This window comes from Hyperolius riggenbachi, chromosome 9 (assembly GCF_040937935.1).
Source record: "Hyperolius riggenbachi isolate aHypRig1 chromosome 9, aHypRig1.pri, whole genome shotgun sequence".
NCBI lineage: Eukaryota > Metazoa > Chordata > Amphibia > Anura > Hyperoliidae > Hyperolius > Hyperolius riggenbachi.
Window position 1 is genome coordinate 203,235,977 of NC_090654.1, and position 13,199 is coordinate 203,249,175.

Here is a 13,199-nt window from a genome sequence, read left to right on the forward strand (position 1 = left end):
TACCCTGTGATAAGTGATACTTTGAGGAAAGGAAATGCCAAGAAAACACATGTCTGAAAGTCCTGGCCACAACAATTAACAAGGAAAGGGGCAGGGGGGAAATACTGGGCTGCACAAAAGGGAGTGAATAATTTCAGCAGTTGGGGGCCTGGAGGAGGTATTGGCTGCAATACTGTATGAAGTTCAGTCATTAACCCCTCCTGAGCCCCAAGTGCAACTATTAACTCTGCTGGATAGACTTACACTTGAGTCAATAAAAAAAACCCAGCTTAACCTCCTTGCCGGTTATCCCGAACACAGTTCGGGGTAACCTGCGCAGGAGGATTTCTCAGGCCCCGCTGGGCCGATTTGCATAATTTTTCTTTTCCTACACGCAGCTAGCACTTTGCTAGCTGCGTGTAGTACGCGCTCGCCGCCGCCGATTCACCGCTACCCGCCGAGCCGCCCCGCCCCAGACCCCTGCGCAGCCTGGCCAATCAGTGCCAGGCAGCGCTAAGGGGTGGATCGGGATTCCCTCTGACGTCACGACGTCCATGACGTCGGTGACGTCATCCCGCCCGGTCGCCATGGTGACCGGGGAAGCCCTGCAGGAAATCCCGTTCTCAACAGGATTTCCTGCATACTCTGATCGTCAAAGGCGATCGGAGTGGGTGGGGGGATGCCGCCGCTCAGCGGCTATCCTGTAGCGAGCCCTGGGCTCGCTACACGATTTAAAAAAAAAATTTAAAAAAAGTGCGGCGCTGCCTCCTTGCCGGATTTTTTAGAACGGCAAGGGGGTTAAGAGGGTTGAATATTGAAGTCGACTAATACACTAGGTTGACTTGTATTCGAGTATATCCAGTAATTGGATGTATTTATACTTACCTGGGGCTTCCTCCAGCCCCATGAGGTGAGTGGGCTCCCTCACCGTCTTCTCTGGCCTACAGTCTTCTCTGGCCTACAGTAAACACTGATTACAATCCAGTAATCTGGCCATGGGGCTGGAGGAAGCCCCAGGTAAGTATAAATACATCCAATTATACCATCTCAGCTACTACAGCAGACCCTAACTCTTGCACAACAAACAGTGAAACGTTGCTGAAGAATAATTTCTCTTTGTACTGTTTCAAAGGTTAGATCAAAGTATCTAATTAGTTCTTGTCATCAATTGTGAATAGACTGTAGGAGAGCTCTGCTAAGGCAGCTCTGGCATACAGTAAACACTGATGCTTAACCCTTTCAGTGCTCCCTGCAAAAGTGAAACCCTTTTAAAACTTTCAGTAACTTCAGGTTACTTTTAGGATATCTATAAATTGAAATAAATGTGTTTTTTTTTTCCATAAAGGTTATCATGCTGTGGCTAATCTCTTAGAGCAGAGAGGAAGTTCTGAGTTTAGCTACACTGTAACAGCACAGTACTCTCTTAGTTACACATAGCTTGATTGCGCAATGTTGCTTTGGTGCCTAACTAGGTCCAGACTGTTGTTCAGAGGGGTGTCACTTTCCATGTGCTCCTATTCAAAGATGTATTTAAAGTGTACCAGAGATGATTAAATCTAAAGATTCAATACTTACCCGGGGGCTTCCTCCAGCCCCATAAACATGTGCGAGTCCCTCGCTGTCCTCCTGCGGTCTGCCAGTCAGCTGCAATCAGCCCCGGTAATTGCTTCAGTCAGGTCCAGTCTGGGTCTTCTGCACTTGCACGGACCTCCCGCACATGCACAGAAGACTCCGACTGGAATAACTGAAGCAGTTACCGGGAGTTATTGTGGCTGAACGGCAGACCGCGGTGGGACTCGCACGCATTTATGGGACTGGAGAAAGCTAAGTATCGAATCTTTAGATTTAATCATCTCTGGTTTACTTTAAGCATAGGTTTTTGCAAGTGTGCTAGGCAATCAGATAGGTAGGCTCTCAAGCTTTCTTCTGCCCTCCGTCTCTATACTGACTGTACTGCCCAATTTTATACCCAGACTTTTTAACATTATAATTCATGTTAGCAGTGACCTGCTGAGATGGCCAATAAGGCTATTGCATCTGCCAGTAGTTCTTTGTATTTCTTTCCTAAACTTGTGATAAGTTATAATCACTAAACTTAACCATACATGACTCGATCCTGCAAATGATTGATTACTTACCAATCAAAGGTAGATTTGGGAATCTTGATGTAAAATATTATACCATTTGCTGTTGATCAGATTTCATTTGGAACCTGATGGAAAATTGATGGAGGTGGAAGCCTGGATGCATAAGTTTATAGCACCAGATTCACTGGACGTGGGCTGAAGCAGCTGGTTACAATATTGGGTTGCCGGTGGACCTCCCCGTCCGTGGGCATAATGCCAAACTCTGACTTGTCCCTTCTGATGCCTACCCTCCCTCCAAACATAAACTCTTTCCTCTCATCTAACCCTATCCTCCCACCTCCATCCACCTTCTTCTCCAAGCTTATAGTCCTTTCTGACACCTGTGTACTGTAATATGTGCAAAGTGAATGATGTAAACAAACTAGAGCTGATTTGCCGTAGCTATTTTCCACACACTACTGGGTAATCCCAACTGTATAACTAGTATAGTGCCTGTGTTGCACTGCTGGAAGTAGTATCTCCTGAATGGGGGAGAAGTCAGACTGCTTGACTTTGTGCTTCACGCTAGTGAAGATCCTACATTAGGCATTATTTAAAATAAATCTGAGGTGACAGACATGGAGGCTGCCATATTTATTTCCTTTTAAAAGTCTAAACCCTGGAACAAGCATTTGGCTAATCCATTATAACCTGAGTCGGCTGAGTAAGAGTACCTGATCTGCTGCATGCTTGTTCAGAGTTTATGGCTATACAAGTATTAAAGAAACAGTATCAGGAGGACTCCCAGGTAACTGGTATTGTTTAACCACTTCATTCCTATCTGGATGCACATTAGATACAGTGCCCAGCCAGGCAGGGCGCATTGTTTATTGCATATTTCAGTCTTAATATGGCTCTCACCTCAGGGTCCCTTCAAGAATTAGCCTGCTAGGCCCATTTATGTATTTGATATCCTAAATAATATACCGTATATATATTTTTTATTATTACAATGGGTAAATCACTGTAGATGTTAAAAATTTAAATCATTTTTTCGAGGATATGGTCGCCCTGCAGACCAGGAACATTGTTGGTGGTCTTGCCCAATTGTACAGTCGTTTTGGGACAAATGCTTCCATTTGGCCTTTTCGGTCTTGGAAACCAATATCCTCCCAAATCCCTAATGGCCTTATTTGGCAAAAAATCTCTTCTCTCACGAAGTCTGAGAATAAATTACAAATCAAATCAAATCAAAGATAGCTTTATTGGCATGACCAAGATTCATTACAGGTATTGCCAAAGCAAGGGGAAATAGGGGGCATGGGAGGGGGTGGGGTAGGGGGACAATGGCTAAGCAGTCTGTGGACACATTTTTTTTTTTTTAGGTTTACAGTTCTGTTATGCTCCTCTCAGTCTGTGGCATGCTGTGACATAGCGTGCAGCGATTGTCACTGTGGATTCCTCTTCTCCTAGTAGGATATAGGTTTTTCTCTCATCTTCTAGTGTGAGAAAGTCTGGGAATAGTTCCAACAATTTCTTAAAGTAAGTGTCCCTGGTTGCAGTATATTTGGGACAGTGCAGCAGGAAGTGGCTTTCATCCTCAAGGGTCTTCTGCTCACAGTGTTGGCAAAGTCTCTCCTCCCTGGGTTTGTACGTCTGTCTGTGTCTCCCAGACTCTATTTCGAGGTTGTGAGCACTCAATCTGTAGACACTCAGGATTTTCCTCTCTTGAGAGTTTTGCAGCTTTTCCAGGTATGGGGCCATTTTATATTCTCTTTGTAGAGACTGGTATATGTCTAGCTTTTGTAACTGTTTTATTTCACTTCTCCATTTTTCCACATAGTCTTCTTTGCTCTTAGCTGTGGTGTGTTTTATCTGGACTTTTGTTATGACCTGTGGGTCGGGGGTTGGAGGGAGTATAGAGCTGACCACGACTTTCAGTGCACACGGCTTTTCTTGGTCTTCATTGTGCAGCATGGCTTTGTAGTGGGGTGAGTCGGGGCTGCTGCTCTGTAGGTGGGCCCAGAAGGACAACACTCTCTTCTGTATCTCAAGCAGTAATGGGAATCTCCCCAGCTCGGCAGGCATTGTTTGAGGTACTCCGATGGACATGGAGAAGGTGTTTGCAGAACTCAAGGTGGAATATTTCTGTTGGGCTGGATTTCCCAATTACTGATACACTTCTGTAATGCAGCTAAGACTATCATAGCGAAGGAGTGGAGGTCCCCTCCATCCCCTTACTCACAAAATGAACAAGTTCTACTAGTTTAAAAAAATTACCCTCTCCCTTCTTAATCAGGAAGAGCAATTTGATAAAGTTTGGTCCCCCTGGTGTGTTTGATTCTCTCCTGTCTAGCTTCTGTCCCTGCTCTGCATAATATTATCTTGGGTAGAGTGCCCTAATTGCAGTATCTTTGACTGCCTACAGTCGGGGTGATTGTTTCTTTCTATTTTCCTCGAAGAAGCACATGAATGTCCTGTACTTAAAACATATTGTAATTTCATATGATTGACAAATTTGCACTGTTTGGATGTATGTGTATATATATATATATATATATATATATATATATATATATATATATATATATATATATATATATATATATATATATATATTGCTCAATAAAACCATCATTTTAAAACCGAAATTATTGTAACAAATAAATGTCCAAATTGTGTTTCATTTTTGCTTTGCTCACTGGTGATTACCAGGAGATTCAAGCTATCAACCTGCTCATGGGAACCATTTTTGAAAGGACAGATGTGCTGTTGGAATGTATATGTGCCAGGTCACCTGTTTGCTGGACATACAACTATCACCTGTTGTGGAAAGTTATCTGCTTCCCAGGCTCTTTTAGCTGGGACTGACAAGCAATGTGTTTCTATTTACTTGGGCTTGCACTCTCCCTCTATGTTCTGTAATTGTCTAAGGACAAGGAAATCCGTGTAGCTTGTGTGTGATGAGGGAACCGAGCCAATTCAGGAAATGCCATAATTCCTGTTGTGAAGTGGTTCTTTTATTCCCCCAGTGATAAATTGCGCCTGTTTTCCCCAGAGCACTCTTATCCAGCATGTGCAGGATTTACAGTGTAGATAGGATGATCTGATTCTTAGTTATCGGATCCAGTCTCATTCATTTACATCAAATGACAATAAAGTGGACCAACAGCCTAAATATTAAAGCTATTTTTCCTATAGAAGCATGTGAATTTTCACATGTGAAATTCGTTTGCAAAATCGCACATGCATATATGCGCATTCGTAATTTCATAAATGGATAAATCAAGAAATAGTTTTTATTGATTGCATATGCAAAAAACGTGTGTGAAAATCGCCTCACAAGCAATTTGGTTGCATGCGATGTTTAAAGGTTGTCCGTTTCTGGATGAGATTTATTTTCACATCTAGTGAAAAAAGGCCCATAGCAATTTATTGCTGTGCAAATTTGTGTGCTGACAAAACATACAAATTCGCACCTAGCGTAAACAGGCCCTAAAGGAGATCTGTCAGGTAACGTCACTTAAAGGGATATGGAGGCTGCTATATTTATTTCCTTGTAAACAATGCAAGCTGTCTGGAAGTCCTGTTGATCTTCTGGCATATGTAGTGACCAGTAAAACCAGTCAGAGTACCCGATCTGCATATGCTTGTTCAGGGTGTATGGCTAAAAGTACTAGAGGCAGAAGATCAGCAGGACAGCCAGGCAACTGGTATTGTTTAAAAGGAAATAAATATGGCAGCCTCCATATCCCTCTCACCTCTGGTTCCCTTTAAGAGCCTTTATAGAGGCAAATATTCACACTATTACAGGCAGCCCTTGCTTCTGTATCACAATTTATTCCGTGCTTTAAAAAATTCATCTTGTTATTTCTGAGCACTATAGTTCCATAAATAGTCATGCTTTAAAACCACAACTGGTTTTACATCCTGATAATCTTGCTGTAAAATTTCTGCTTTGGGTGACAGGAAAGGTTAAAGGCTTACAGCAACTTTAATTAGTAGCCCTTGTGACTCACTATACATGACAGACATCCAGCTTTACATTAGCATAGACCTTGTCTGAGGCAGTCGGGAGCATTTGAAGTTTTTGCAGGCCACATGAAATGGAAAGGCGGTCTGGATTAGGCCTAGGGGCCTAGAGTTCCACATGTGATCTAGAGAGAGAAAGAGAGAGATTCATCGTAAACCTGCATACACGCTTGTGGGAATCAGTTGTTAGTTAATTGCTTGGATTGCAGTTTAGGAATGAACACTGCACAGATGAGGAGTTGCCCTGCATGCTGGAAGGAGAGGCATGGACACACTGCCACTCTCAATCAGGATGTAGTAGGGGGCCTTGGCTGGTCTGAAACTCGGCTCCTCTCTTGTAGGGATCAGTGGAGGCGTGTGATGTGTTTAAGAATATTGCTGGGATTAATGAAACCTGTATCCTGCAGGATCTTTCTACTACACCAGCAGTACAATCAAAAACGTAACGAAGATATCCTATCTATATAGAGGAAAAGTCCAGGACACCAAAAATATAAGGCCGACTTGTTCTTTAATGATCAAAAAGTACAACAATTCTCAAAACGTAATAAAAAGTGTGAACAATTCATCCATCCACCAACAATGATACAGTACAAGAGGCCCACCAAGAGCTTGAAGTGCTGTATAGCTTTAACATTTTCAAGCGACAAAGCCGGCTTGTTTCAGGTTAAGTACCCTTCTTCTGCTTTGTAAATTTAATGTGTATCTGGTTTGCAAATCAGAGACCAAAGGTAAATAAATAGTTACATCTGGACAAAACAAAGCCAGGATGGACCACCTCTATAAGGCAAAAGGGGCCAATCAGCATGACCAATGCAGGATGTGGGCAGCTGGGGTAGCTGATGTGGGCAGCTGATGTGGGCAGCTGGGGTAGGGGAGAGTTTGGACAGAAATACGCTCCAGGTCCACCAAGGAGCCCCACCCCATCATTGAGCAGCTACTGGTATCTGTTTACTGAAAATGTGAGATCTATAATAATTTCCAAGCCTTCTACTGAATGTGTGTGTGTCCTACCCAGACACACCCTCCCCTGCCCGTCCTGCTTTGATTGCCTGCGATGCTGATTGGATGGCGCGTGTGGCAGGATAGCATCCTGAGAGATGGCGGGCCACCAGCTGGTATTTACAATAATTTTTACATATTAATGCCTATAGAACTGGTGTAGTGGGAGGGACTCTTTTGTTTATTAATAAGGTTTATTAAAAGTTCTGCCTGGAAATTACTTTAAAATCAGATTCAGAAATACTTTAATGCTAATGCTATTAACCCTAACAGTAAGGAGTGATATTTTCACATCCAACAGGTAGTCAGATCGCCAGCACAGCTGTGTCTTGCTATAAGATGCCTTCAGGAGACTACAAATTATATCACTTTAACTTTTTCTACCATTGGCATAAGTCTCTAACAGCAATTTCTTCATCAGGATGTGTGAGTAAAACGAACAGTTGGTAAGATCCAACATCCGCTTTCTTCACGCCTTTCCTCTGCTGCTTCTTTCTGTCAAGCTCTTCATTGGCTCCCAATTAATAAGAGTATCCATTTCAAACCCTTAACTCGAACCTACAAAGCTCTCCACAATCTCTCTCGCCTGTTCATCTCCTTTACTAATCTACAGATACCAACCCAACCACAATCTCAGATCTGTACATGGCCTTCTTTTGTCCTCCTCTAGAATCATCTCCTCGCATTCACGTGTACGAGATTTCTCATGGGTCTCGCTCCTCCTCTGGAATCCCCCTTTGAAACACATCCGGCACTCTCCAGCCTTTAAAATCTTTAAGTGCTCCTTCAAAAAGCACTTTTCTGGCAAGCATACGCTCTAACTTAGTCCATCACCCCTTCAACCTCTGTCCAAGTTATTATGCTCCTTATTAGAGAACGTAAAAACACACTGCCTCTAGGTATGTTTATTGTATACTTCCCCACCTCGTTTCCCACCTATTATTTTAGATTGTAAGCACCTAAGGACAGGGCTCTCTCACCCTTTTGTGTCTTGGAATTTCTTATACATTTTATTAATCATGTTACTTTTGTCACTGTAATTACCAATTTTGTATCTTGGTGTATGCCATAGTCTGTTTTGTACCCCATGCTTGTTTTGGTGTGCTGTCATCAGCCCAGCTACCCCCCCCCCCCCCCCCCCCCCCAGCAGCAGCAGCATAGCAAAAAAAGGCATCACTAGCCTGTAGACTAGTGGCACGTCTGTGCAACACTCAGCCCTGAACTGTCGTGTGGTGTGAAGGATCAAGTTTTGATCCTTGCAGCATGGAAACTGTATCTGCAGACCTCTACTGCCAGTCTGTCTCAAGTGTCTCCCCTTCATGTCTAGTAAAGGCAAATTGTACCAGGACAAAACACTGGTCTTATAGCACAGTCAGTTGTATGGTGTTTACCTTTTACATATACACTGCTGATGGCAAGTAATCCAGTCTATTATTAACTATGAGTTACTTTATTTGCAAATAAACTTTTCTGCAAGTCTGAAACTGAAAGCTGCATATAGTCTTGAGTCTGCTCTGTGCTTGTAGACGTCAATATAATTATCCAGAACGGCTGAACTCAGAATGAATTTCATATCACACTGTACAAATCAGGAAACTGGCAGATTCGGTGACCACAAATATTTTTTTTCTAAATTGTGATATGTAGCCGACCCAAACAATCTTTCCTTGCTGACAGATTCAATTAAGTATGTAACAAGATGGTCCTGAATTAATGACTGCTGGTTATTTTTAAACAGCAGATCATGGAAATGTCCGATTCAGATTCCGATTTGCAGTGTGCAGGGAGCAAACTGCAAATCGGAATCGGATGTAAAAACATATTAAAAAGCGGAATCTGAATCGGAATCGCTTGCAGTGTGCAAGAGGCCTAAAATGTCAGCCCTATCCCTGGTGCCCAACATGGAGTCCTTTAGGGCCAGGTTACACTGAATCAGTTGCTGTCGGTTATACCTTAACGGACAACTGATGTGCAGCCAAGGTGAAGAATGGGTCACTTCACATCTATGCATTTTAACTGAAAGCTTTTTTTTCACAATGCACTGCACTGCACTGATCGGTTAAAATACATCAAGTTTTTTGTAGCATTCAGTGTAAACCAACCGAGTACTCTATTGAAACATAAGAAGAAAAAACAGAAAGAATGACAGCACGCATGCTGCAGCACCTATGCAGGTAATAAGGCAGGGGGGGAGTGGTTTCCCAGTATATAAAGACCTACTGTGAGTTGTCATTCCAGCTACAACAACGCATCAGCTTGCATGCTGCCATGCTTTTTGCTATTTTTCTACTGATGTTTCAATAAAGAGTATTCAATTTAACCCTACGGAAGAAGTATGGAAGTTTTTTGTGTTCTCTGGAATCAGCAGTGGATTGGCTACACACATTGCAGCACCCTTCAATGCAGCACTCAGCACTTTACTATGTGGTGAGGTTGAGCTGTCATGCCAGATAACATTTACAAAAAGAAGACAATTTGGGTGACTTCACACTATTTGTTTTGCGTTGCAGCATGTGAACTCCCTGCCCATGCAATTGTAAAGACATGTTCTCATCTTAGTGTTGTGATGGACCACATAATCCAAATGCATTAGCTACAGTCTGGATAATGTGTACGAAAATGTGCATATTACATAGCAATGTTTCAAAGCCAAGAACTGAAAGCAATGCAGTTAAATGGCATAGTTTCCATTGAATGCATTTTTTTTGTTTTATTCAGGTCCGATCTGAAAAAAAAATTGCACAGCCTGCTGCAGTTTTTCGCACTGCGGACGGTTTCGCATTCCAAAACACTTGTATTGGAAGTCAGTGGTCCCACATATCACAGGCAGATTCGTAGCGAAAAAATGTGTACGTTTTATAAAGGGAAGGGATAGCAAGTTGTCACAGTAGTGGCATGTTGCTATGCAGGTTAAAAAAAATGTGGAATGTGAACCTATTTGTTTGAGTCTTTTATATGTAAAGATTCGTCCAGGGTTCCTAGGAAGGGTCTCTCTAGTACTTCTCTGGTACTTGTCGGGTATATTTCTATTACCTCTGTGGTGTCCTTCCAGTGGTTCTCTGGAATTAGTCCCGTCGATGATTCATCTTTTTATCCAGAATCTAGTAATATTTTTCTAGTACTAGTTTCATCCATGGAGTTACGGTACATGAGGTAGATCTGTGTATGCTATACATTGGTCCCTCCTAATTTTGTTCTCTTTCCTTCCCCCTTTGTATGCCTTGATATCTAGAGTTAACATTAACATCAGTTTAGCCTTTTTGTATAATGTCTTTTTGAATAATTTTATTCATGTGAAATATTGTACAATACACCTGAGTCTGCTCTCTTCCCACTTTGGGTGATTGCCCTTTAAGAATATTACATCACCCGTTTAGGTGTGGTGGGATGGGGGAGTGGTCTATGGGTATTTAAGACAGACTTATACTTGGGAGCTTGTCAGCTCCCTCAACTTCCTTACGGTTTAGTCTGCTGTGTTCATGTAAAGTCTGTGATTTAGCTAGGTTACAGGACTCTGCATACTATTTTTTTCTGGGCCACGTACCTCCTCCATCATGCTTTTGTGGCCAGGAGCGTTATGCACAAGCGCAGTTACAGTCTTGACGAACTGGTCATACGCAGAATGCTCCCAGCTATGGGAACACAATGAGGGATTGACAGCGGCACACCGGAGGGGGGAACGGGAGAACATGGAGGAAGCAGACGGACTACAGAGGGCTAATAATTTGGCTAATTTAGGGGTCACAGTAAGGCCCACTAGTTGACCACCATTGATCTAAAGCGTGCCCAACCTAACACTGCTATAGAGGAATCTATTTTAGTAAAACACAGATGTATATGTATTTTGTAACTGATGTAATCTTCTCTTAATCTTACAATAATGACTGTATTTTCATACATTTAGTTACAAACAAGAGGCCTTCTCAAGTGTACATCACCAAGGTCAAACAGTTCGAGGGCTCAGCCTGCTTTGTGAGGAGATCGCAGTGGACACTGGATCAGCTCAGACAAGTAAATGGAATTGACCCAAATAGGGTAAGTGATGTGCAAGATCAATATTTTGTTAGAATCATTTGTTTGTTTTTGTATAGTACATATATCTTTTAGCTACAATTAATTATAGTCTTCCCATTCCTGACATTGGTTGCTAGAAGAATCTAAAATATAGTCACACAATTTATACATAACACAGGAAAGCAGGCCATACTCGCATCACGTTTCTATAGCACAACATGCTGCATCGATCATACTCTTGACCATTTTTCAGCAATTAAATGGAATTACGATTGAAGGGAAATTGCAGTTGATCATATGCAGCAGGGGAATGGTCATAGTTCAATGGTCAGAAGCATTACACGATATCAAATCGCTGTAGTTGGATTGATTTTAAATAGATTTCATACTGAAATCTAGTGAAAATATGTGTACACTGTATTAGAGGATTTGATTCTTCTCTGATCAGTTACAGATCAGAGAGGGACTGATCTGTTTGCCAATTGGGTGGCAAGCTAAGCGTGTATTGTCACCTTAACTGTATACTGATTGCTTTGTAGATGGATTACTAACCTGAATAAACATAATATTTTTTGCTAATAGTGTAGTAGGTCATCTTTGTCACTTAACCTTTTCCCTGCCAAGCACATACTAGGTACGTTTTGGCAGGAAAGGCTTCAACTGCCAGCAACGTACTTAGTACGTTATTTGGCAGTTTGTCCCCAAGGAAGCAGCGGGAAGGGGGGGCAACATCATTCCTCTCTCCACATGAGCCCCCCTACTCTGCCTCCCTGCAGAGCTGGAGAAGCAGTCAGTGTGTAATTACTCACCTGATCGCTGGCTCTATGCAGTGTCTCCCGCCGATAGCCGTTACTTCTCTTCTTCCTGTTTCCTGCATGACGCGTAATTACATACACGTCATACAGAGATTAGACAGCCAAAGAAGAGCCTGTGGCCAGTGGGGACACCGCATGGAGCGAGCGATCAGGTGAGTTAATTACACACCACTGCGCTACAGCTCTGTAGAGAGCCACAGGAGGGGGGCCCATGTGGAAGGAGAGAGGATGATGCCGGTTCCCCTCTCCTCAGTGGCTCCTATACCTGCTACCTATACTGGGGACACCTATACCTACTACAGTACCTATACTGGGGCAACTATACCTGCTACCTATACTGGGGCAACTATACCTGCTACCTATACTGTGGGCACCTATACCTACTACCTATATTGGGGCAACTATACCTGCTACCTATACTGGGGACACCTGTACCTACTACAGTACCTATACTGGGGCAACTATACCTGCTACCTATACTGGGGCAACTATACCTGCTACCTATACTGGGGCAACTATACCTGCTACCTATACTGTGGGCACCTATACCTACTACCTATATTGGGGCAACTATACCTGATACCTATAATGGGACACCTGTACCTGCTAACTGTATTGGCGGCACCTATACCTGGCTACCTATACTGGCTGCATTTTGGCTACCTGTGCTAGCACGCCTATTCCAGGACAGGAACAGTGGGATACCTATACATATTTGGTATCATTGGATTCAACAGAATAAGTGCTTTTATAAACCGTAACATTGGTCCACACTAGACCCAGTTGCAGGACGGACACTGCAGTCCGGATCAGGGGAAGTACCCACCGTACTGCAAACTGATGAAAGTGCATCAGTTTTGCATCAGTTTCCGTTCAGGTTTTTCCCTGACAGAAAACGTCTCCATCATTAGGAAGGAGTGGGAGGATTTTTTTGGGCCAATCATAAAGCTCAGGCTATCCGTTTTAACATCCGTTTTTTGCCTGTGGAGCTGGAGATGCGTTTTCTCATTGCTTTCACTACCCCTGCGTGTATCCGTGGTCCTGATCCGTTGCGTGAAAATGCAGCAGATCCGGACCTTCCGTTCAGGTTTTGAAAACGGATCCCCGCAAACGCAGACGGATCCGTTTTTTACTTGGGTGAGGCTGGCTGCTATTTTCAACATTAGTATCCGGGACTCCGTTTTTCATCAGGTTTGAAAAACGCAGCCACGGATACGTTTCCGGACCTAGTGTGGACCAGCTCATGTAATTCTTATTTTAAAAAAAAAAACACAACAGAAAAATATTTTAT

General features: G+C 42.9%; 1 protein-coding gene across 1 annotated transcript in view; it reads left to right on the forward strand.

Moving 5' to 3' along the window:
• The window catches only part of STXBP6 (syntaxin binding protein 6), a 133,253-nt gene that overhangs the window by 84,984 nt on the left and 35,070 nt on the right, over nucleotides 1–13,199 (forward strand). Inside the window, exon 3 of the mRNA XM_068251788.1 lies at nucleotides 10,984–11,114. Within this exon, the coding sequence (XP_068107889.1) occupies nucleotides 10,984–11,114 (131 nt within the window). The remainder of the gene's footprint in view (nucleotides 1–10,983; nucleotides 11,115–13,199) is intronic.